Here is a 26,520-nt window from a genome sequence, read left to right on the forward strand (position 1 = left end):
AAGCCACCGCAGGTAAGACGGCCTCCGCTGCTTCCAGAAACTTCTGAGCGGAAGATGAACAAAGCAATTTGATAGTGATCAGGCGCGCTGAGGAGCGCGACTCCCCCCGCCGCAGCCACGGACGCCCGTCCTAATCTGAGCATCTCTCCGCGCTGATTGCGGGACGCGTCCTTCTGCTTGTGTTTGTACTGAAAAGTGAGAAATGTTCGGATTCATCTTCCCTCCTGACGACGGCAGATAAGGAACTGTCCTCACAAAGGAAACCATCCGCCTCTATAAGCCTCAGGTTTGTGTCTCCCTTGTCTAAATATTTTAAAGGGAAATGTCACGTAATAAATGTGAGGAGATCGCTGACAGTGCCCAAAGGAAGAGCGGCTGCAGGGAGGAAATCACTGAGAGTGTCCTATGAAGGAGCGGCTGCAGGGAGGAAATCACTGACAGTGCCCAAAGGAAGAGCGGCTGAAGGGAGGAGATCACTGACAGTGCCCAAAGGAGGAGCGACTGCAAGGAGCAAATCACTGACAGTGCCCAAAGGAAGGAGCGGCTGCAGGGAAAAAATCACTGACAGTGTCCAAAGGAGGAGCGGCTGAAGGGAGGAGATCACTGACAGTGCCCAAAGGAAGAGCGGCTGCAGGGAGGAGATCACTGACAGTGCCCAAAGGAAGGAGCGGCTGCAGGGAAAAAATCACTGACAGTGCCCAAAGGAGGAGCAACTGCAGGAAGGAAATCACTGACAGTGCCCAAAGGAGGAGCAGCTGAAGGGAGGAGATCACTGACAGTGCCCAAAGGAGGAGCAGCTGCAGGGAAAAAAATCACTGACAGTGTCCAAAGGAGGAGCGGCTGCAGGGAGGAAATCACTGACAGTGTCCAAAGGAGGAGCAACTGCAGGAAGGAAATCACTGACAGTGCCCAAAGGAGGAGCAGCTGAAGGGAGGAGATCACTGACAGTGCCCAAAGGAGGAGCAGCTGCAGGGAAAAAAATCACTGACAGTGTCCAAAGGAGGAGCGGCTGCAGGGAGGAAATCACTGACAGTGCCCAAAGGAAGAGCGACTGCAGGGAGGAAATCACTGACAGTGCCCAAAGGAGGAGCGGCTGCAGGGAAAAAATCACTGACAGTGTCCAAAGGAGGAGCGACTGCAGGGAGGAAATCACTGACAGTGTCCAAAGGAGGAGCGACTGCAGGGAGGAAATCACTGACAGTGCCCAAAGGAGGAGCGGCTGCAGGGAGGAAATCACTGACAGTGCCCAAAGGAGGAGCGGCTGCAGGGAGGAAATCACTGACAGTGCCCAAAGGAGGAGCGACTGCAGGGAGGAAATCACTGACAGTGTCCAAAGGAGGAGCGGCTGCAGGGAGGAAATCACTGACAGTGTCCAAAGGAGGAGCGACTGCAGGGAGGAAATCACTGACAGTGCCCAAAGGAGGAGCGGCTGCAGGGAGGAAATCACTGACAGTGCCCAAAGGAGGAGCAGCTGCAGGGAAAAAATCACTGACAGTGTCCAAAGGAGGAGCGACTGCAGGGAGGAGATCACTGACAGGGTCCAAAGGAGGAGCAGCTGCAGGGAAAAAATCACTAACAGTGTCCAAAGGAGGAGCGACTGCAGGGAGGAAATCACTGACAGTGCCCAAAGGAGGAGCGACTGCAGGGAGGAGATCACTGACAGTGCCCAAAGGAGGAGCGGCTGCAGGGAAAAAAATCACTGACAGTGTCCAAAGGAGGAGCGACTGCAGGGAGGAAATCACTGACAGTGCCCAAAGGAGGAGCAGCTGCAGGAAAAAAATCACTGACAGTGTCCAAAGGAGGAGCGACTGCAGGGAGGAAATCACTGACAGTGCCCAAAGGAGGAGCAGCTGCAGGGAAAAAATCACTGACAGTGTCCAAAGGAGGAGCGGCTGCAGGGAGGAAATCACTGACAGTGCCCAAAGGAGGAACGGCTGCAGGGAGGAAATCACTGACAGTGCCCAAAGGAGGAGCAGCTGCAGGGAAAAAATCACTGACAGTGTCCAAAGGAGGAGCGGCTGCAGGGAGGAGATCACTGACAGTGTCCAAAAGAAGAGCGACTGCAGGGAAGAAATCACTGACAGTGTCCAAAGGAGGAACGGCTGCAGGGAGGAAATCACTGACAGTGTCCAAAGGAGGAGCGACTACAGGGAGGAGATCACTGACAGTGCCCAAAGGAGGAGCGGCTGCAGGGAAAAAAATCACTGACAGTGCCCAAAGGAGGAGCGACTGCAGGAAGGAAATCACTGACAGTGCCCAAAGGAGGAGCAGCTGCAGGGAAAAAATCACTGACAGTGCCCAAAGGAGGAGCAGCTGCAGGGAGGAGATCACTGACAGTGTCCAACGCAAGAGTGGCTGCAGGGAAAAAAATCACTGACAGTGCCCAAAGGAAGAGCGGCTCCAGGGAGGAAATCACTGACAGTGTCCAAAGGAAGAGCGGCTGCAGGGAGGAAATCACTGACAGTGTCCAAAGGAAGAGCGGCTGCAGGAAGGAATTCACTGACAGTGCCCAACGGAAGAGTGGCTGCAGGGAGGAAATCACTGACAGTGCCCGAGGAGCAGCTGCAGGGAGGAAATCACTGACAGTGCCCAAAGGAGGAGCGGCTGCAGGGAAAAAAATCACTGACAGTGTCCAAAGGAAGAGCGGCTCCAGGGAGGAAATCACTGACAGTGCCCAAAGGAAGAGCGGCTGCAGGAAGGAATTCACTGACAGTGCCCAAAGGAGGAGCGGCTGCAGGGAGGAGATCGCTGACAGTGCCAAAAGAAAGAGCGGCTGCAGGGAGGAAATCACTGGCAGTGCCCAAAGGAGGAGCGGCTGCAGGGAGGAAATCACTGACAGTGCCAAAAGGAAGAGTGGCTGCAGGGAGGAAATCACTGGCAGTGCCTAACGGAAGAGCGGCGGCACGGAGGAAATCACTGGCAGTGCCCAAAGGAGGAGCGGCTGTAGAGAGAGGAGATCACTGACAGTGCCCAAAGGAGGAGCAGCTGCAGGGAGGAGATCACTGACAGCGCCCAAAAGAAGAGTGGCTGCAGGGAAGAAATCACTGACAGTGCCCGAGGAGCAGCTGCAGGGAGGAAATCACTGACAGTGCCCAAAGGAGGAGCGGCTGCAGGGAAAAAAATCACTGACAGTGTCCAAAGGAAGAGCGGCTCCAGGGAGGAAATCACTGACAGTGCCCAAAGGAAGAGCGGCTGCAGGGAGGAAATCACTGACAGTGCCCAAAGGAAGAGCAGCTGCAGGGAGGAGATAACTGACAGTGCCCAAAGGAAGAGTGGCTGCAGGGAGGAGATCACTGACAATGCCCAAAGGAGGAGCGGCTGCAGGGAGGAAATCACTGACAGTGCCCAAAGGAGGAGCGACTGCAGGGAGGAAATCACTGACAGTGCCCAATGGAGGAGCGGCTGCAGGGAGGAAATCACTGACAGTGCCCAAAGGAGGAGCGACTGCAGGGAAAAAAAATCACTGACAGTGCCCAAAGGAGGAGCGACTGCAGGGAGGAGATCACTGACAGTGCCCAAAGGAGGAGCGGCTGCAGGGAAAAAATCACTGACAGTGTCCAAAGGAGGAGCGACTGCAGGGAGGAGATCACTGACAGTGCCCAAAGGAGGAGCGACTGCAGGGAGGAGATCACTGACAGTGCCCAAAGGAGGAGCAGCTGCAGGGAAAAAAAATCACTGACAGTGTCCAAAGGAGGAGCGACTGCAGGGAGGAGATCACTGACAGTGCCCAAAGGAGGAGCGACTGCAGGGAAAAAAAATCACTGACAGTGCCCAAAGGAGGAGCGACTGCAGGGAGGAGATCACTGACAGTGTCCAAAGGAGGAGCAGCTGCAGGGAAAAAAAATCCCTGACAGTGCCCAAAGGAGGAGCGACTGCAGGGAGGAGATCACTGACAGTGTCCAAAGGAGGAGCGACTGCAGGGAGGAGATCACTGACAGTGCCCAAAGGAAGAGCGGCTGCAGGGAGGAGATCACTGACAGTGCCCAAAGGAGGAGCGGCTGCAGGGAGGAAATCACTGACAGTGCCCAAAGGAAGAGCGACTGCAGGGAGGAGATCACTGACAGTGCCCAAAGGAGGAGCGACTGCAGGGAGGAGATCACTGACAGTGACCAATGGAGGAGCAGCTGCAGGGAACAAAAATCACTGACAGTGCCCAAAGGAGGAGCGACTGCAGGGAGGAGATCACTGACAGTGCCCAAAGGAGGAGCAGCTGCAGGGAAAAAATCACTGACAGTGTCCAAAGGAGTAGCGGCTGCAGGGAGGAGATCACTGACAGTGTCCAAAAGAAGAGCGACTGCAGGGAAGAAATCACTGACAGTGTCCAAAGGAGGAGCGGCTGCAGGGAGGAAATCACTGACAGTGTCCAAAGGAGGAGCGGCTGCAGGGAGGAGATCACTGACAGTACCCAAAGGAGGAGCGGCTGCAGGGAAAAAAAATCACTGACAGTGTCCAAAAGAAGAGCGACTGCAGGGAGGAGATCACTGACAGTGTCCAAAGGAGGAGCGGCTGCAGGGAAAAAATCACTGACAGTGCCCAAAGGAGGAGCAGCTGCAGGGAGGAAATCACTGACAGTGCCCAAAGGAGGAGCAGCTGCAGGGAGAAAACCACTGACAGTTCCCAAAGGAAGAGCGGCTGCAGGGAGGAAATCACTGACAGTGCCCAAAGGAGGAGCAGATGCAGGGAAAAAATCACTGACAGTGCCCAAAGGAGGAGCGACTGCAGGAAAGGAAATCACTGACAGTACCCAAAGGAAGAGCAGCTGCAGGGAGGAAATCACTGACAGTGTCCAAAAGAAGAGCGACTGCAGGGAGGAGATCACTGACAGTGTCCAAAGGAGGAGCGGCTGCAGGGAAAAAAATCACTGACAGTGCCCAAAGGAGGAGGAGCTGCAGGGAGGAAATCACTGACAGTGCCCAAAGGAGGAGCAGCTGCAGGGAGAAAACCACTGACAGTGCCCAAAGGAAGAGCGGCTGCAGGGAGGAAATCACTGACAGTGCCCAAAGGAGGAGCAGATGCAGGGAAAATATCACTGACAGTGCCCAAAGGAGGAGCGACTGCAGGAAAGGAAATCACTGACAGTACCCAAAGGAAGAGTAGCTGCAGGGAGGAAATCACTGACAGTGCCCAAAGGAGGAGCGACTGCAGGGAAAAAAAAATCACTGACAGTGCCCAAAGGAGGAGCGACTGCAGGGAGGAGATCACTGACAGTGCCCAAAGGAGGAGCGACTGCAGGGAGGAGATCACTGACAGTACCCAAAGGAGGAGCGGCTGCAGGGAAAAAAATCACTGACAGTGTCCAAAAGAAGAGCGACTGCAGGGAGGAGATCACTGACAGTGTCCAAAGGAGGAGCGGCTGCAGGGAAAAAATCACTGACAGTGCCCAAAGGAGGAGCAGCTGCAGGGAGGAAATCACTGACAGTGCCCAAAGGAGGAGCAGCTGCAGGGAGAAAACCACTGACAGTGCCCAAAGGAAGAGCGGCTGCAGGGAGGAAATCACTGACAGTGCCCAAAGGAGGAGCAGATGCAGGGAAAAAATCACTGACAGTGCCCAAAGGAGGAGCGACTGCAGGAAAGGAAATCACTGACAGTACCCAAAGGAAGAGCAGCTGCAGGGAGGAAATCACTGACAGTGTCCAAAAGAAGAGCGACTGCAGGGAGGAGATCACTGACAGTGTCCAAAGGAGGAGCGGCTGCAGGGAAAAAATCACTGACAGTGCCCAAAGGAGGAGCAGCTGCAGGGAGGAAATCACTGACAGTGCCCAAAGGAGGAGCAGCTGCAGGGAGAAAACCACTGACAGTGCCCAAAGGAAGAGCGGCTGCAGGGAGGAAATCACTGACAGTGCCCAAAGGAGGAGCAGATGCAGGGAAAAAATCACTGACAGTGCCCAAAGGAGGAGCGACTGCAGGAAAGGAAATCACTGACAGTACCCAAAGGAAGAGCAGCTGCAGGGAGGAAATCACTGACAGTGCCCAAAGGAGGAGCGACTGCAGGGAAAAAAAAATCACTGACAGTGCCCAAAGGAGGAGCGACTGCAGGGAGGAGATCACTGACAGTGCCCAAAGGAGGAGCGACTGCAGGGAGGAGATCACTGACAGTGTCCAAAGGAGGAGCAGCTGCAGGGAAAAAAAATCACTGACAGTGCCCAAAGGAGGAGCGACTGCAGGGAGGAGATCACTGACAGTGCCCAACGGAAGAGCGGCTGCAGGGAAAAAAAATCACTGACAGTGCCCAAAGGAGGAGCGACTGCAGGGAGGAAATCACTGACAGTGTCCAAAGGAGGAGCGACTGCAGGGAGGAGATCACTGACAGTGTCCAAAGGAGGAGCGACTGCAGGGAGGAAATCACTGACAGTGCCCAAAGGAGGAGCGACTGTAGAGAGAGGAGATCACTGACAGTGCCCAAAGGAGGAGCAGCTGCAGGGAGGAGATCACTGACAGTGTCCAAAGGAGGAGCGACTGCAGGGAGGAAATCACTGACAGTGCCCAAAGGAGGAGCAGCTGCAGGGAGGAAATCACTGACAGTGCCCAAAGGAGGAGCAGCTGCAGGGAGGAAATCACTGACAGTGCCCAAAGGAGGAGCAGCTGCAGGGAAAAAAATCACTGACAGTGCCCAAAGGAGGAGCGACTGCAAGGAGGAGATCACTGACAGTGCCCAAAGGAGGAGCAGCTGCAGGGAAAAAATCACTGACAGTGCCCAAAGGAAGAGCGGCTGCAGGGAGGAAATCACTGACAGTGCCCAAAGGAGGAGCAGCTGCAGGGAAAAAAATCACTGATAGTGCCCAAAGGAGGAGCAGCTGCAGGGAGGAAATCACTGACAGTGCCCAAAGGAAGAGCGGCTGCAGGGAGGAAATCACTGACAGTGCCCAAAGGAAGAGCGGCTGCAGGGAGGAAATCACTGACAGTGCCCAAAGAAGGAGCAGCTGCAGGGAAAAAAAATCACTGACAGTGCCCAAAGGAGGAGCAGCTGCAGGGAGGAAATCACTGACAGTGCCCAAAGGAGGAGCAGCTGCAGGGAGGAGATCACTGACAGTGCCCAAAGGAGGAGCGACTGTAAAGAGAGGAGATCACTGACAGTGCCCAAAGGAGGAGCGACTGCAGGGAGGAGATCACTGACAGTGCCAACGGAAGAGCGGCTGCAGGGAAAAAAAATCACTGACAGTGCCCAAAGGAGGAGCGACTGCAGGGAGGAGATCACTGACAGTGTCCAAAGGAGGAGCGACTGCAGGGAGGAGATCACTGACAGTGTCCAAAGGAGGAGCGACTGCAGGGAGGAGATCACTGACAGTGCCCAAAGGAAGAGCAGCTGCAGGGAGAATATCGCTGAAAGTGCCCAACGGAAGAGCGGCTGCAGGGAGGAGATCACTGACAGTGCCCAACGGAAGAGCGGCTGCAGGGAGAAAATCACTGACAGTGCCAAAAGGAGGAGTAGCTGCAGGGAGGAAATCACTGACAGTGCCCAAAGGAAGAGCGGCTGCAGGGAGGAGATCACTGACAGTGTTCAAAGGAGGAGCGGCTGCAGGGAGGAAATCACTGACAGTGCCCAAAGGAGGAGCGACTGTAGAGAGAGGAGATCACTGACAGTGCCCAAAGGAGGAGCAGCTGCAGGGAGGAAATCACTGACAGTGCCCAAAGGAAGAGCAGCTGCAGGGAGGAAATCACTGACAGTGCCCAAAGAAGGAGCGGCTGCAGGGAGGAAATCACTGACAGTGCCCAAAGGAAGAGAGGCTGCAGGGAGGAAATCATTGACAGTGCCCAAAAAAAGAGTGTCTCCCGTGTGGAAAGCACAGTTGATATTATTTCACGCCCAGCTTATGGAGCATTATGTATTCTGCCTGAGTAATGGCACTAAACATGGATTTCGGATGATGTTACCACCTTATGACATAACCAGCCCTCGCTGTTACCTTGAGCTCCTCCAGGTCTGGCCGCTCCATGCTCACTACGGCCGCCAGCAGCTGGTCCTCCAGGCCGTCTCGGGTGACGGTGAAGTTGATGAGAGTGCACTGCGCCTGCATCTCGGGCTGGTAATGAGGGTTGGCAAGTTTTGTGTGCAGGATCAGGCGGAAGTTGGGGCTGTACTCGCACTCCTTGTCACCAATCTTTATGCACCTGTGAGAGGAAGGGTGAGATGTGTAATGGAGAGGAGTAGCCGGTGACATCGTCAGCTCCTCTGCTGCGCTCTGCACATTCATCATCACTGTACAGAGCGGAGTAGCCGGTGACGTCGTCTGCTCTTCTGCTGTGCTCTGCACATTCCCCATCACTGTACAGAGCAGAGTAGCCGGTGACGTCGTCAGCTCCTCTGCTGCACTCTGCACATTCCCCATCGCTGTACAGAGCGGAGTAGCCGGTGACATCGTCAGCTCCTCTGCTGCGCTCTGCACATTCCCCATCACTGTACAGAGCGGAGTAGCCGGTGACATCGTCAGCTCCTCTGCTGCGCTCTGAACATTCCCCATCACTGTATAGAGCGGAGTAGCCGGTGACGTCGTCAGCTCCTCTGCTGCGCTCTGCACATTCCCCATCGCTGTACAGAGCGGAGTAGCCGGTGACGTCGTCAGCTCCTCTGCTGCGCTCTGCACATTCATCATCACTGTACAGAGCGGAGTAGCCGGTGACATTGTCAGCTCCTCTGCTGCGCTCTGCACATTCATCATCACTGTACAGAGCGGAGTAGCCGGTGACGTCGTCAGCTCCTCTGCTGCACTCTGCACATTCCTCATCACTGTACAGAGCGGAGTAGCCGGTGATGTCGTCAGCTCCTCTGCTGCGCTCTGCACATTCCCCATCACTGTACAGAGCGGAGTAGCCGGTGACATCGTCAGCTCCTCTGCTGCGCTCTGCACATTCCCCATCGCTGTACAGAGCGGAGTAGCCGGTGACATCGTCAGCTCCTCTGCTGCGCTCTGCACATTCCCCATCACTGTATAGAGCGGAGTAGCCGGTGACATCGTCAGCTCCTCTGCTGCGCTCTGCACATTCATCATCACTGTACAGAGCGGAGTAGCCGGTGACATTGTCAGCTCCTCTGCTGCGCTCTGCACATTCATCATCACTGTACAGAGTGGAGTAGCCGGTGACATCGTCAGCTCTTCTGCTGCGCTCTGCACATTCATCATCACTGTACAGAGCGGAGTAGCCGGTGACGTCGTCAGCTCCTCTGCTGCGCTCTGCACATTCCCCATCGCTGTACAGAGCGGAGTAGCCGGTGACGTCGTCAGCTCCTCTGCTGCGCTCTGCACATTCATCATCACTGTACAGAGCGGAGTAGCCGGTGACATTGTCAGCTCCTCTGCTGCGCTCTGCACATTCATCATCACTGTACAGAGCGGAGTAGCCGGTGACGTCGTCAGCTCCTCTGCTGCACTCTGCACATTCCTCATCACTGTACAGAGCGGAGTAGCCGGTGATGTCGTCAGCTCCTCTGCTGCGCTCTGCACATTCCCCATCACTGTACAGAGCGGAGTAGCCGGTGACATCGTCAGCTCCTCTGCTGCGCTCTGCACATTCACCATCGCTGTACAGAGCAGAGTAGCCGGTGACATCGTCAGCTCCTCTGCTGCGCTCTGCACATTCACCATCACTGTACAGAGCGGAGTAGCCGGTGACGTCGTCAGCTCCTCTGCTGCGCTCTGCACATTCATCATCACTGTACAGAGCGGAGTAGCCGGTGACGTCGTCAGCTCCTCTGCTGCGCTCTGCACATTCATCATCACTGTACAGAGCGGAGTAGCCGGTGACGTCGTCAGCTCCTCTGCTGCGCTCTGCACATTCACCATCACTGTACAGAGCGGAGTAGCCGGTGACGTCGTCAGCTCCTCTGCTGCGCTCTACACATTCATCATCACTGTACAGAGCGGAGTAGCCGGTGACATCGTCAGCTCCTCTGCTGCGCTCTGCACATTCATCATCACTGTACAGAGCGGAGTAGCCGGTGACATCGTCAGCTCCTCTGCTGCGCTCTGCACATTCACCATCACTGTACAGAGCGGAGTAGCCGGTGACATCGTCAGCTCCTCTGCTGCGCTCTGCACATTCACCATCACTGTACAGAGCGGAGTAGCCGGTGACGTCGTCAGCTCCTCTGCTGCGCTCTGCACATTCACCATCACTGTACAGAGCGGAGTAGCCGGTGACATCGTCAGCTCCTCTGCTGCGCTCTGCACATTCACCATCACTGTACAGAGCGGAGTAGCCGGTGACATCGTCAGCTCTTCTGCTGCGCTCTGCACATTCACCATCACTGTACAGAGCGGAGTAGCCGGTGACATCGTCAGCTCCTCTGCTGCGCTCTGCACATTCACCATCACTGTACAGAGCGGAGTAGCCGGTGACGTCGTCAGCTCCTCTGCTGCGCTCTGCACATTCACCATCACTGTACAGAGCGGAGTAGCCGGTGACGTCGTCAGCTCCTCTGCTGCGCTCTGCACATTCACCATCACTGTACAGAGCGGAGTAGCCGGTGACATCGTCAGCTCCTCTGCTGCGCTCTGCACATTCACCATCGCTGTACAGAGCGGAGTAGCCGGTGACGTCGTCTGCTCCTCTGCTGCGCTCTGCACATTACCCATCACTGTACAGAGCGGAGTAGCCTGTGAGATCGTCAGCTCTTCTGCTGCGCTCTGCACATTCACCATCACTGTACAGAGCGGAGTAGCCGGTGACGTCGTCAGCTCCTCTGCTGCGCTCTGCACATTCACCATCACTGTACAGAGCGGAGTAGCTGGTGACATCGTCAGCTCCTCTGCTGCGCTCTGCACATTCACCATCACTGTACAGAGCGGAGTAGCCGGTAACGTCGTCAGCTCCTCTGCTGCGCTATGCACATTCACCATCACTGTACAGAGCGGAGTAGCCGGTGACATCGTCAGCTCCTCTGCTGCGCTCTGCACATTCACCATCACTGTACAGAGAGGAGTAGCCGGTGACGTCGTCAGCTCCTCTGCTGCGCTCTGCACATTCCCCATCACTGTACAGAGCGGAGTAGCCGGTGACGTCGTCAGCTCTTCTGCTGCGCTCTGCACATTCACCATCACTGTACAGAGCGGAGTAGCTGGTGACATCGTCAGCTCCTCTGCTGCGCTATGCACATTCACCATCACTGTACAGAGCGGAGTAGCCGGTGACATCGTCAGCTCCTCTGCTGCGCTCTGCACATTCACCATCACTGTACAGAGCGGAGTAGCCGGTGACGTCGTCAGCTCTTCTGCTGCGCTCTGCACATTCCTCATCACTGTACAGAGCGGAGTAGCCGGTGACATCGTCAGCTCCTCTGCTGCGCTCTGCACATTCACCATCACTGTACAGAGCGGAGTAGCCGGTGACGTCGTCAGCTCCTCTGCTGCGCTCTGCACATTCACCATCACTGTACAGAGCGGAGTAGCCGGTGACATCGTCAGCTCCTCTGCTGTGCTCTGCACATTCACCATCACTGTACAGAGCGGAGTAGCCGGTGACGTCGTCAGCTCTTCTGCTGCGCTCTGCACATTCACCATCACTGTACAGAGCGGAGTAGCCGGTGACATCGTCAGCTCCTCTGCTGCGCTCTGCACATTCATCATCACTGTACAGAGCGGAGTAGCCGGTGACATCGTCAGCTCCTCTGCTGCGCTCTGCACATTCACCATCACTGTACAGAGCGGAGTAGCCGGTGACGTCGTCAGCTCCTCTGCTGTGCTCTGCACATTCCTCATCACTGTACAGAGTGGAGTAGCCGGTGACATCGTCAGCTCCTCTGCTGCGCTCTGCACATTCATCATCACTGTACAGAGCGCAGTAGCCGGTGACGTCGTCAGCTCCTCTGCTGCACTCTGCACATTCCTCATCACTGTACAGAGTGGAGTAGCCGGTGATGTCGTCAGCTCCTCTGCTGCGCTCTGCACATTCACCATCACTGTACAGAGCGGAGTAGCCGGTGACATCGTCAGCTCCTCTGCTGCGCTCTGCACATTCACCATCACTGTACAGAGCGGAGTAGCCGGTGACATCGTCAGCTCCTCTGCTGCGCTCTGCACATTAATCATCACTGTACAGAGCGGAGTAGCCGGTGATGTCGTGAGCTCCTCTGCTGCGCTCTGCACATTCCCCATCACTGTACAGAGCGGAGTAGCCGGTGACGTCGTCAGCTCCTCTGCTGCGCTCTGCACATTCACCATCACTGTACAGAGCGGAGTAGCCGGTGACGTCGTCAGCTCCTCTGCTGCGCTCTGCACATTCACCATCACTGTACAGAGCGGAGTAGCCGGTGACATCGTCAGCTCCTCTGCTGTGCTCTGCACATTCATCATCACTGTACAGAGTGGAGTAGCCGGTGATGTCGTCAGCTCCTCTGCTGCGCTCTGCACATTCACCATCACTGTACAGAGCGGAGTAGCCGGTGACATCGTCAGCTCCTCTGCTGCGCTCTGCACATTCACCATCACTGTACAGAGCGGAGTAGCCGGTGACGTCGTCAGCTCCTCTGCTGTGCTCTGCACATTCACCATCACTGTACAGAGTGGAGTAGCCGGTGACATCGTCAGCTCCTCTGCTGCGCTCTGCACATTCATCATCACTGTACAGAGCGCAGTAGCCGGTGACGTCGTCAGCTCCTCTGCTGCACTCTGCACATTCCTCATCACTGTACAGAGTGGAGTAGCCGGTGATGTCGTCAGCTCCTCTGCTGCGCTCTGCACATTCACCATCACTGTACAGAGCGGAGTAGCCGGTGACATCGTCAGCTCCTCTGCTGCGCTCTGCACATTCACCATCACTGTACAGAGCGGAGTAGCCGGTGACATCGTCAGCTCCTCTGCTGCGCTCTGCACATTCACCATCACTGTACAGAGCGGAGTAGCCGGTGACGTCGTCAGCTCCTCTGCTGTGCTCTGCACATTCCTCATCACTGTACAGAGCGGAGTAGCCGGTGACGTCGTCAGCTCCTCTGCTGCACTCTGCACATTCCTCATCACTGTACAGAGCGGAGTAGCCGGTGACATCGTCAGCTCCTCTGCTGCGCTCTGCACATTCACCATCACTGTACAGAGCGGAGTAGCCGGTGACGTCGTCAGCTCTTCTGCTGCGCTCTGCACATTCACCATCACTGTACAGAGCGGAGTAGCCGGTGACGTCGTCAGCTCCTCTGCTGCACTCTGCACATTCACCATCACTGTACAGAGCGGAGTAGCCGGTGACATCGTCAGCTCCTCTGCTGCACTCTGCACATTCACCATCACTGTACAGAGCGGAGTAGCCGGTGACATCGTCAGCTCCTCTGCTGCGCTCTGCACATTCATCATCACTGTACAGAGCGGAGTAGCCGGTGATGTCGTCAGCTCCTCTGCTGCGCTCTGCACATTCACCATCACTGTACAGAGCGGAGTAGCCGGTGATGTCGTCAGCTCCTCTGCTGCGCTCTGCACATTCCCCATCACTGTACAGAGCGGAGTAGCCGGTGACGTCGTCAGCTCCTCTGCTGCGCTCTGCACATTCACCATCACTGTACAGAGCGGAGTAGCCGGTGACATCGTCAGCTCCTCTGCTGCGCTCTGCACATTCACCATCACTGTACAGAGCGGAGTAGCCGGTGACGTCGTCAGCTCCTCTGCTGCGCTCTGCACATTCATCATCACTGTACAGAGCGGAGTAGCCGGTGACGTCGTCAGCTCCTCTGCTGCGCTCTGCACATTCATCATCACTGTACAGAGCGGAGTAGCCGGTGACATCGTCAGCTCCTCTGCTGCGCTCTGCACATTCCCCATCACTGTACAGAGCGGAGTAGCCGGTGACGTCGTCAGCTCTTCTGCTGCGCTCTGCACATTCACCATCACTGTACAGAGCGGAGTAGCCGGTGACATCGTCAGCTCTTCTGCTGCGCTCTGCACATTCACCATCACTGTACAGAGCGGAGTAGCCGGTGACATCGTCAGCTCCTCTGCTGCGCTCTGCACATTCATCATCACTGTACAGAGAGGAGTAGCCGGTGACATCGTCAGCTCCTCTGCTGCGCTCTGCACATTCCTCATCACTGTACAGAGCGGAGTAGCCGGTGACGTCGTCAGCTCCTCTGCTGCGCTCTGCACATTCACCATCACTGTACAGAGCGGAGTAGCCGGTGACATCGTCAGCTCCTCTGCTGCGCTCTGCACATTCACCATCACTGTACAGAGCGGAGTAGCCGGTGACGTCGTCAGCTCCTCTGCTGCGCTCTGCACATTCCCCATCACTGTACAGAGCGGAGTAGCCGGCGACGTCGTCAGCTCCTCTGCTGCGCTCTGCACATTCCCCATCACTGTACAGAGCGGAGTAGCCGGTGATGTCGTCAGCTCCTCTGCTGCGCTCTGCACATTCCCCATCACTGTACAGAGCGGAGTAGCCGGTGACGTCGTCAGCTCCTCTGCTGCGCTCTGCACATTCCCCATCACTGTACAGAGCGGAGTAGCCGGCGACGTCGTCAGCTCCTCTGCTGCGCTCTGCACATTCCTCATCACTGTACAGAGCGGAGTAGCCGGTGACGTCGTCAGCTCCTCTGCTGCGCTCTGCACATTCACCATCACTGTACAGAGCGGAGTAGCCGGTGACATCGTCAGCTCCTCTGCTGCGCTCTGCACATTCACCATCACTGTACAGAGCGGAGTAGCCGGTGACGTCGTCAGCTCCTCTGCTGCGCTCTGCACATTCACCATCACTGTACAGAGCGGAGTAGCCGGTGACGTCGTCAGCTCCTCTGCTGTGCTCTGCACATTCATCATCACTGTACAGAGCGGAGTAGCCGGTGACATCGTCAGCTCCTCTGCTGCGCTCTGCACATTCCCCATCACTGTACAGAGCGGAGTAGCCGGTGACGTCGTCAGCTCTTCTGCTGCGCTCTGCACATTCACCATCACTGTACAGAGCGGAGTAGCCGGTGACATCGTCAGCTCCTCTGCTGCGCTCTGCACATTCACCATCACTGTACAGAGCGGAGTAGCCGGTGACGTCGTCAGCTCCTCTGCTGCGCTCTGCACATTCACCATCACTGTACAGAGCGGAGTAGCCGGTGACGTCGTCAGCTCCTCTGCTGCGCTCTGCACATTCACCATCACTGTACAGAGCGGAGTAGCCGGTGATGTCGTCAGCTCCTCTGCTGCACTCTGCACATTCATCATCACTGTACAGAGCGGAGTAGCCGGTGACGTCGTCAGCTCCTCTGCTGCGCTCTGCACATTCATCATCACTGTACAGAGCGGAGTAGCCGGTGATGTCGTCAGCTCCTCTGCTGCGCTCTGCACATTCATCATCACTGTACAGAGCGGAGTAGCCGGTGACGTCGTCAGCTCCTCTGCTGCGCTCTGCACATTCCTCATCACTGTACAGAGCGGAGTAGCCGGTGACATCGTCAGCTCCTCTGCTGCGCTCTGCACATTCATCATCACTGTACAGAGCGGAGTAGCCGGTGATGTCATCAGCTCCTCTGCTGCGCTCTGCACATTCACCATCACTGTACAGAGCGGAGTAGCCGGCGACATCGTCAGCTCCTCTGCTGCGCTCTGCACATTCATCATCACTGTACAGAGCGGAGTAGCCGGTGACATCGTCAGCTCCTCTGCTGCGCTCTGCACATTCATCATCACTGTACAGAGCGGAGTAGCCGGTGATGTCGTCAGCTCCTCTGCTGTGCTCTGCACATTCACCATCACTGTACAGAGCGGAGTAGCCGGTGACATCGTCAGCTCCTCTGCTGCGCTCTGCACATTCATCATCACTGTACAGAGCGGAGTAGCCGGTGACATCGTCAGCTCCTCTGCTGCGCTCTGCACATTCACCATCACTGTACAGAGCGGAGTAGCCGGTGATGTCGTCAGCTCCTCTGCTGTGCTCTGCACATTCATCATCACTGTACAGAGCGGAGTAGCCGGTGACATCGTCAGCTCCTCTGCTGCGCTCTGCACATTCATCATCACTGTACAGAGCGGAGTAGCCGGTGACGTCGTCAGCTCCTCTGCTGCGCTCTGCACATTCACCATCACTGTACAGAGCGGAGTAGCCGGTGACGTCGTCAGCTCCTCTGCTGCGCTCTGCACATTCATCATCACTGTACAGAGCGGAGTAGCCGGTGATGTCGTCAGCTCCTCTGCTGCGCTCTGCACATTCACCATCACTGTACAGAGCGGAGTAGCCGGTGACATCGTCAGCTCTTCTGCTGCGCTCTGCACATTCCCCATCACTGTACAGAGCGGAGTAGCCGGTGACATCGTCAGCTCTTCTGCTGCACTCTGCACATTCATCATCACTGTACAGAGCGGAGTAGCCGGTGACGTCGTCAGCTCCTCTGCTGCGCTCTGCACATTCATCATCACTGTACAGAGCGGAGTAGCCGGTGATGTCGTCAGCTCCTCTGCTGCGCTCTGCACATTCACCATCACTGTACAGAGCGGAGTAGCCGGTGATGTCGTCAGCTCCTCTGCTGCGCTCTGCACATTCACCATCACTGTACAGAGCGGAGTAGCCGGTGACATCGTCAGCTCCTCTGCTGCGCTCTGCACATTCACCATCACTGTACAGAGCGGAGTAGCCGGTGATGTCGTCAGCTCCTCTGCTGCGCTCTGCACATTCACCATCACTGTACAGAGCGGAGTAGCCGGTGACGTCGTCAGCTCCTCTGCTGCGCTCTGCACATTCACCATCACTGTACAGAGCGGAGTAGCCGGTGATGTCGTCAGCTCCTCTGCTGCGCTCTGCACATTCATCATCACTGTACAGAGCGGAGTAGCCGGTGACATCGTCAGCTCCTCTGCTGCGCTCTGCACATTCACCATCACTGTACAGAGCGGAGTAGCCGGTGATGTCGTCAGCTCCTCTGCTGCGCTCTGCACATTCATCATCACTGTACAGAGCGGAGTAGCCGGTGACATCGTCAGCTCTTCTGCTGCGCTCTGCACATTCCCCATCACTGTACAGAGCGGAGTAGCCGGTGACATCGTCAGCTCCTCTGCTGCACTCTGCACATTCATCATCACTGTACAGAGCGGAGTAGCCGGTGACATCGTCAGCTCTTCTGCTGCACTCTGCACATTCATCATCACTGTACAGAGCGGAGTAGCCGGTGACGTCGTCAGCTCCTCTGCTGCGCTCTGCACATTCACCATCACTGTACAGAGCGGAGTAGCCGGTGATGTCGTCAGCTCTTCTGCTGCGCTCTGCACATTCACCATCACTGTACAGAGCAGAGTAGCCGGTGACGTCGTCAGCTCCTCTGCTGCGCTCTGCACATTCACCATCACTGTACAGAGCGGAGTAGCCGGTGACATCGTCAGCTCCTCTGCTGCGCTCTGCACATTCCCCATCACTGTACAGAGCGGAGTAGCCGGTGACATCGTCAGCTCCTCTGCTGCGCTCTGCACATTAATCATCACTGTACAGAGCGGAGTAGCCGGTGACATCGTCAGCTCCTCTGCTGCGCTCTGCACATTCACCATCACTGTACAGAGCGGAGTAGCCGGTGACATCGTCAGCTCCTCTGCTGCGCTCCGCACATTCATCATCACTTTACAGAGCGGAGTAGCCGGTGACGTCGTCAGCTCCTCTGCTGTGCTCTGCACATTCCTCATCACTGTACAGAGCGGAGTAGCCGGTGACATCGTCAGCTCCTCTGCTGCGCTCTGCACATTCACCATCACTGTACAGAGCGGAGTAGCCGGTGACGTCGTCAGCTCCTCTGCTGTGCTCTGCACATTCCCCATCACTGTACAGAGCGGAGTAGCCGGTGACATCGTCAGCTCCTCTGCTGCGCTCTGCACATTCCTCATCACTGTACAGAGCGGAGTAGCCGGTGACATCGTCAGCTCCTCTGCTGCGCTCTGCACATTCACCATCACTGTACAGAGCGGAGTAGCCGGTGATGTCGTCAGCTCCTCTGCTGTGCTCTGCACATTCATCATCACTGTACAGAGCGGAGTAGCCGGTGACATCGTCAGCTCCTCTGCTGCGCTCTGCACATTCATCATCACTGTACAGAGCGGAGTAGCCGGTGACGTCGTCAGCTCCTCTGCTGCGCTCTGCACATTCACCATCACTGTACAGAGCGGAGTAGCCGGTGACGTCGTCAGCTCCTCTGCTGCGCTCTGCACATTCATCATCACTGTACAGAGCGGAGTAGCCGGTGATGTCGTCAGCTCCTCTGCTGCGCTCTGCACATTCACCATCACTGTACAGAGCGGAGTAGCCGGTGACATCGTCAGCTCTTCTGCTGCGCTCTGCACATTCCCCATCACTGTACAGAGCGGAGTAGCCGGTGACATCGTCAGCTCTTCTGCTGCACTCTGCACATTCATCATCACTGTACAGAGCGGAGTAGCCGGTGACGTCGTCAGCTCCTCTGCTGCGCTCTGCACATTCATCATCACTGTACAGAGCGGAGTAGCCGGTGATGTCGTCAGCTCCTCTGCTGCGCTCTGCACATTCACCATCACTGTACAGAGCGGAGTAGCCGGTGATGTCGTCAGCTCCTCTGCTGCGCTCTGCACATTCACCATCACTGTACAGAGCGGAGTAGCCGGTGACATCGTCAGCTCCTCTGCTGCGCTCTGCACATTCACCATCACTGTACAGAGCGGAGTAGCCGGTGATGTCGTCAGCTCCTCTGCTGCGCTCTGCACATTCACCATCACTGTACAGAGCGGAGTAGCCGGTGACGTCGTCAGCTCCTCTGCTGCGCTCTGCACATTCACCATCACTGTACAGAGCGGAGTAGCCGGTGATGTCGTCAGCTCCTCTGCTGCGCTCTGCACATTCATCATCACTGTACAGAGCGGAGTAGCCGGTGACATCGTCAGCTCCTCTGCTGCGCTCTGCACATTCACCATCACTGTACAGAGCGGAGTAGCCGGTGATGTCGTCAGCTCCTCTGCTGCGCTCTGCACATTCATCATCACTGTACAGAGCGGAGTAGCCGGTGACATCGTCAGCTCTTCTGCTGCGCTCTGCACATTCCCCATCACTGTACAGAGCGGAGTAGCCGGTGACATCGTCAGCTCCTCTGCTGCACTCTGCACATTCATCATCACTGTACAGAGCGGAGTAGCCGGTGACATCGTCAGCTCTTCTGCTGCACTCTGCACATTCATCATCACTGTACAGAGCGGAGTAGCCGGTGACGTCGTCAGCTCCTCTGCTGCGCTCTGCACATTCACCATCACTGTACAGAGCGGAGTAGCCGGTGATGTCGTCAGCTCTTCTGCTGCGCTCTGCACATTCACCATCACTGTACAGAGCAGAGTAGCCGGTGACGTCGTCAGCTCCTCTGCTGCGCTCTGCACATTCACCATCACTGTACAGAGCGGAGTAGCCGGTGACATCGTCAGCTCCTCTGCTGCGCTCTGCACATTCCCCATCACTGTACAGAGCGGAGTAGCCGGTGACATCGTCAGCTCCTCTGCTGCGCTCTGCACATTAATCATCACTGTACAGAGCGGAGTAGCCGGTGACATCGTCAGCTCCTCTGCTGCGCTCTGCACATTCACCATCACTGTACAGAGCGGAGTAGCCGGTGACATCGTCAGCTCCTCTGCTGCGCTCCGCACATTCATCATCACTTTACAGAGCGGAGTAGCCGGTGACGTCGTCAGCTCCTCTGCTGTGCTCTGCACATTCCTCATCACTGTACAGAGCGGAGTAGCCGGTGACATCGTCAGCTCCTCTGCTGCGCTCTGCACATTCACCATCACTGTACAGAGCGGAGTAGCCGGTGACGTCGTCAGCTCCTCTGCTGTGCTCTGCACATTCCCCATCACTGTACAGAGCGGAGTAGCCGGTGACGTCGTCAGCTCCTCTGCTGTGCTCTGCACATTCCCCATCGCTGTACAGAGCGGAGTAGCCGGTGATGTCGTCAGCTCCTCTGCTGCGCTCTGCACATTCATCATCACTGTACAGAGCGGAGTAGCCGGTGACGTCGTCAGCTCCTCTGCTGCGCTCTACACATTCCCCATCGCTGTACAGAGCGGAGTAGCCGGTGACATCGTCAGCTCCTCTGCTGCGCTCTGCACATTCACCATCACTGTACAGAGCGGAGTAGCCGGTGATGTCGTCAGCTCCTCTGCTGTGCTCTGCACATTCATCATCACTGTACAGAGCGGAGTAGCCGGTGATGTCGTCAGCTCCTCTGCTGTGCTCTGCACATTCATCATCACTGTACAGAGCGGAGTAGCCGGTGACATCGTCAGCTCCTCTGCTGTGCTCTGCACATTCATCATCACTGTACAGAGCGGAGTAGCCGGTGACATCGTCAGCTCCTCTGCTGCGCTCTGTACATTCACCATCACTGTGCAGAGCGGAGTAGCCGGTGACGTCGTCAGCTCCTCTGCTGCGCTCTGCACATTCACCATCACTGTACAGAGCGGAGTAGCCGGTGACGTCGTCAGCTCCTCTGCTGCGCTCTGCACATTCACCATCACTGTACAGAGCGGAGTAGCCGGTGATGTCGTCAGCTCCTCTGCTGCGCTCTGCACATTCCCCATCACTGTACAGAGCGGAGTAGCCGGTGACATCGTCAGCTCCTCTGCTGCACTCTGCACATTCATCATCACTTTACAGAGCGGAGTAGCCGGTGACATCGTCAGCTCCTCTGCTGCGCTCTGTACATTCACCATCACTGTACAGAGCGGAGTAGCCGGTGACGTCGTCAGCTCCTCTGCTGCGCTCTGCACATTCACCATCACTGTACAGAGCGGAGTAGCCGGTGACATCGTCAGCTCCTCTGCTGCGCTCTGCACATTCACCATCACTGTACAGAGCGGAGTAGCCGGTGACATCGTCAGCTCCTCTGCTGCGCTCTGTACATTCACCATCACTGTACAGAGCGGAGTAGCCGGTGATGTCGTCAGCTCCTCTGCTGCGCTCTGCACATTCACCATCACTGTACAGAGCGGAGTAGCCGGTGACATCGTCAGCTCCTCTGCTGCGCTCTGTACATTCACCATCACTGTACAGAGCGGAGTAGCCGGTGATGTCGTCAGCTCCTCTGCTGCGCTCTGCACATTCACCATCACTGTACAGAGCGGAGTAGCCGGTGATGTCGTCAGCTCCTCTGCTGCGCTCTGCACATTCATCATCACTGTACAGAGCGGAGTAGCCGGTGACATCGTCAGCTCTTCTGCTGCGCTCTGCACATTCCCCATCACTGTACAGAGCGGAGTAGCCGGTGACATCGTCAGCTCCTCTGCTGCGCTCTGCACATTCACCATCACTGTACAGAGCGGAGTAGCCGGTGACATCGTCAGCTCCTCTGCTGCGCTCTGCACATTCATCATCACTGTACAGAGCGGAGTAGCCGGTGATGTCGTCAGCTCCTCTGCTGCGCTCTGCACATTCATCATCACTGTACAGAGCGGAGTAGCCGGTGACATCGTCAGCTCCTCTGCTGCGCTCTGCACATTCACCATCACTGTACAGAGCGGAGTAGCCGGTGATGTCGTCAGCTCCTCTGCTGTGCTCTGCACATTCATCATCACTGTACAGAGCGGAGTAGCCGGTGACATCGTCAGCTCCTCTGCTGCGCTCTGCACATTCATCATCACTGTACAGAGCGGAGTAGCCGGTGACGTCGTCAGCTCCTCTGCTGCGCTCTGCACATTCACCATCACTGTACAGAGCGGAGTAGCCGGTGACGTCGTCAGCTCCTCTGCTGCGCTCTGCACATTCATCATCACTGTACAGAGCGGAGTAGCCGGTGATGTCGTCAGCTCCTCTGCTGCGCTCTGCACATTCACCATCACTGTACAGAGCGGAGTAGCCGGTGACATCGTCAGCTCTTCTGCTGCGCTCTGCACATTCCCCATCACTGTACAGAGCGGAGTAGCCGGTGACATCGTCAGCTCTTCTGCTGCACTCTGCACATTCATCATCACTGTACAGAGCGGAGTAGCCGGTGACGTCGTCAGCTCCTCTGCTGCGCTCTGCACATTCATCATCACTGTACAGAGCGGAGTAGCCGGTGATGTCGTCAGCTCCTCTGCTGCGCTCTGCACATTCACCATCACTGTACAGAGCGGAGTAGCCGGTGATGTCGTCAGCTCCTCTGCTGCGCTCTGCACATTCACCATCACTGTACAGAGCGGAGTAGCCGGTGACATCGTCAGCTCCTCTGCTGCGCTCTGCACATTCACCATCACTGTACAGAGCGGAGTAGCCGGTGATGTCGTCAGCTCCTCTGCTGCGCTCTGCACATTCACCATCACTGTACAGAGCGGAGTAGCCGGTGACGTCGTCAGCTCCTCTGCTGCGCTCTGCACATTCACCATCACTGTACAGAGCGGAGTAGCCGGTGATGTCGTCAGCTCCTCTGCTGCGCTCTGCACATTCATCATCACTGTACAGAGCGGAGTAGCCGGTGACATCGTCAGCTCCTCTGCTGCGCTCTGCACATTCACCATCACTGTACAGAGCGGAGTAGCCGGTGATGTCGTCAGCTCCTCTGCTGCGCTCTGCACATTCATCATCACTGTACAGAGCGGAGTAGCCGGTGACATCGTCAGCTCTTCTGCTGCGCTCTGCACATTCCCCATCACTGTACAGAGCGGAGTAGCCGGTGACATCGTCAGCTCCTCTGCTGCACTCTGCACATTCATCATCACTGTACAGAGCGGAGTAGCCGGTGACATCGTCAGCTCTTCTGCTGCACTCTGCACATTCATCATCACTGTACAGAGCGGAGTAGCCGGTGACGTCGTCAGCTCCTCTGCTGCGCTCTGCACATTCACCATCACTGTACAGAGCGGAGTAGCCGGTGATGTCGTCAGCTCTTCTGCTGCGCTCTGCACATTCACCATCACTGTACAGAGCAGAGTAGCCGGTGACGTCGTCAGCTCCTCTGCTGCGCTCTGCACATTCACCATCACTGTACAGAGCGGAGTAGCCGGTGACATCGTCAGCTCCTCTGCTGCGCTCTGCACATTCCCCATCACTGTACAGAGCGGAGTAGCCGGTGACATCGTCAGCTCCTCTGCTGCGCTCTGCACATTAATCATCACTGTACAGAGCGGAGTAGCCGGTGACATCGTCAGCTCCTCTGCTGCGCTCTGCACATTCACCATCACTGTACAGAGCGGAGTAGCCGGTGACATCGTCAGCTCCTCTGCTGCGCTCCGCACATTCATCATCACTTTACAGAGCGGAGTAGCCGGTGACGTCGTCAGCTCCTCTGCTGTGCTCTGCACATTCCTCATCACTGTACAGAGCGGAGTAGCCGGTGACATCGTCAGCTCCTCTGCTGCGCTCTGCACATTCACCATCACTGTACAGAGCGGAGTAGCCGGTGACGTCGTCAGCTCCTCTGCTGTGCTCTGCACATTCCCCATCACTGTACAGAGCGGAGTAGCCGGTGACGTCGTCAGCTCCTCTGCTGTGCTCTGCACATTCCCCATCGCTGTACAGAGCGGAGTAGCCGGTGATGTCGTCAGCTCCTCTGCTGCGCTCTGCACATTCATCATCACTGTACAGAGCGGAGTAGCCGGTGACGTCGTCAGCTCCTCTGCTGCGCTCTACACATTCCCCATCGCTGTACAGAGCGGAGTAGCCGGTGACATCGTCAGCTCCTCTGCTGCGCTCTGCACATTCACCATCACTGTACAGAGCGGAGTAGCCGGTGATGTCGTCAGCTCCTCTGCTGTGCTCTGCACATTCATCATCACTGTACAGAGCGGAGTAGCCGGTGATGTCGTCAGCTCCTCTGCTGTGCTCTGCACATTCATCATCACTGTACAGAGCGGAGTAGCCGGTGACATCGTCAGCTCCTCTGCTGTGCTCTGCACATTCATCATCACTGTACAGAGCGGAGTAGCCGGTGACATCGTCAGCTCCTCTGCTGCGCTCTGTACATTCACCATCACTGTGCAGAGCGGAGTAGCCGGTGACGTCGTCAGCTCCTCTGCTGCGCTCTGCACATTCACCATCACTGTACAGAGCGGAGTAGCCGGTGACGTCGTCAGCTCCTCTGCTGCGCTCTGCACATTCACCATCACTGTACAGAGCGGAGTAGCCGGTGATGTCGTCAGCTCCTCTGCTGCGCTCTGCACATTCCCCATCACTGTACAGAGCGGAGTAGCCGGTGACATCGTCAGCTCCTCTGCTGCGCTCTGTACATTCACCATCACTGTACAGAGCGGAGTAGCCGGTGACGTCGTCAGCTCCTCTGCTGCGCTCTGCACATTCACCATCACTGTACAGAGCGGAGTAGCCGGTGACATCGTCAGCTCCTCTGCTGCGCTCTGCACATTCACCATCACTGTACAGAGCGGAGTAGCCGGTGACATCGTCAGCTCCTCTGCTGCGCTCTGTACATTCACCATCACTGTACAGAGCGGAGTAGCCGGTGATGTCGTCAGCTCCTCTGCTGCGCTCTGCACATTCACCATCACTGTACAGAGCGGAGTAGCCGGTGACATCGTCAGCTCCTCTGCTGCGCTCTGTACATTCACCATCACTGTACAGAGCGGAGTAGCCGGTGATGTCGTCAGCTCCTCTGCTGCGCTCTGCACATTCACCATCACTGTACAGAGCGGAGTAGCCGGTGATGTCGTCAGCTCCTCTGCTGCGCTCTGCACATTCATCATCACTGTACAGAGCGGAGTAGCCGGTGACATCGTCAGCTCTTCTGCTGCGCTCTGCACATTCCCCATCACTGTACAGAGCGGAGTAGCCGGTGACATCGTCAGCTCCTCTGCTGCGCTCTGCACATTCACCATCACTGTACAGAGCGGAGTAGCCGGTGACATCGTCAGCTCCTCTGCTGCGCTCTGCACATTCATCATCACTGTACAGAGCGGAGTAGCCGGTGACATCGTCAGCTCTTCTGCTGCACTCTGCACATTCATCATCACTCTACAGAGCGGAGTAGCCGGTGACGTCGTCAGCTCCTCTGCTGCGCTCTGCACATTCATCATCACTGTACAGAGCGGAGTAGCCGGTGACGTCGTCAGCTCTTCTGCTGCACTCTGCACATTCACCATCACTGTACAGAGCAGAGTAGCCGGTGACGTCGTCAGCTCCTCTGCTGCGCTCTGCACATTCACCATCACTGTACAGAGCGGAGTAGCCGGTGACGTCGTCAGCTCCTCTGCTGCGCTCTGCACATTCACCATCACTGTACAGAGCGGAGTAGCCGGTGACGTCGTCAGCTCCTCTGCTGTGCTCTGCACATTCATCATCACTGTACAGAGCGGAGTAGCCGGTGACGTCGTCAGCTCCTCTGCTGCGCTCTGCACATTCATCATCACTGTACAGAGCGGAGTAGCCGGTGACATCGTCAGCTCCTCTGCTGCGCTCTGCACATTCACCATCACTGTACAGAGCGGAGTAGCCGGTGATGTCGTCAGCTCCTCTGCTGCGCTCTGCACATTCACCATCACTGTACAGAGCGGAGTAGCCGGTGACATCGTCAGCTCTTCTGCTGCGCTCTGCACATTCCCCATCACTGTACAGAGCGGAGTAGCCGGTGACATCGTCAGCTCCTCTGCTGCGCTCTGCACATTCATCATCACTGTACAGAGCGGAGTAGCCGGTGACGTCGTCAGCTCCTCTGCTGCGCTCTACACATTCACCATCACTGTACAGAGCGGAGTAGCCGGTGATGTCGTCAGCTCCTCTGCTGCGCTCTGCACATTCCCCATCACTGTACAGAGCGGAGTAGCCGGTGACATCGTCAGCTCCTCTGCTGCGCTCTGCACATTCACCATCACTGTACAGAGCGGAGTAGCCGGTGATGTCGTCAGCTCCTCTGCTGCGCTCTGCACATTCCCCATCACTGTACAGAGCGGAGTAGCCGGTGACATCGTCAGCTCCTCTGCTGCGCTCTGCACATTCCCCATCACTGTACAGAGCGGAGTAGCCGGTGACATCGTCAGCTCTTCTGCTGCGCTCTGCACATTCCCCATCACTGTACAGAGCGGAGTAGCCGGTGACATCGTCAGCTCCTCTGCTGCACTCTGCACATTCATCATCACTGTACAGAGCGGAGTAGCCGGTGACATCGTCAGCTCCTCTGCTGCGCTCTGCACATTCATCATCACTGTACAGAGCGGATTAGCCGGTGACGTCGTCAGCTCCTCTGCTGCGCTCTGCACATTCATCATCACTGTACAGAGCGGAGTAGCCGGTGACGTCGTCAGCTCTTCTGCTGCGCTCTGCACATTCATCATCACTGTACAGAGCGGAGTAGCCGGTGACATCGTCAGCTCCTCTGCTGCGCTCTGCACATTCATCATCACTGTACAGAGCGGAGTAGCCGGTGACGTCGTCAGCTCCTCTGCTGCGCTCTGCACATTCATCATCACTGTACAGAGCGGAGTAGCCGGTGACGTCGTCAGCTCTTCTGCTGCGCTCTGCACATTCATCATCACTGTACAGAGCGGAGTAGCCGGTGACGTCGTCAGCTCTTCTGCTGCGCTCTGCACATTCATCATCACTGTACAGAGCAGAGTAGCCGGTGACATCGTCAGCTCTTCTGCTGCGCTCTGCACATTCACCATCACTGTACAGAGCGGAGTAGCCGGTGACGTCGTCAGCTCCTCT

At 56.5% G+C, this 26,520-nt stretch overlaps 1 protein-coding gene across 1 annotated transcript in view; it reads right to left on the bottom strand.

The window, feature by feature from the left end:
* DNAH9 (dynein axonemal heavy chain 9) overlaps positions 1–26,520 on the bottom strand; it is a 324,201-nt gene that overhangs the window by 29,988 nt on the left and 267,693 nt on the right. Inside the window, 1 exon segment of the mRNA XM_075351461.1 lies at positions 7,905–8,109. Within this exon segment, the coding sequence (XP_075207576.1) occupies positions 7,905–8,109 (205 nt within the window).

The sequence above is a fragment of the Anomaloglossus baeobatrachus genome, chromosome 5, assembly GCF_048569485.1.
Source record: "Anomaloglossus baeobatrachus isolate aAnoBae1 chromosome 5, aAnoBae1.hap1, whole genome shotgun sequence".
In the NCBI taxonomy this organism is placed as follows: domain Eukaryota; kingdom Metazoa; phylum Chordata; class Amphibia; order Anura; family Aromobatidae; genus Anomaloglossus; species Anomaloglossus baeobatrachus.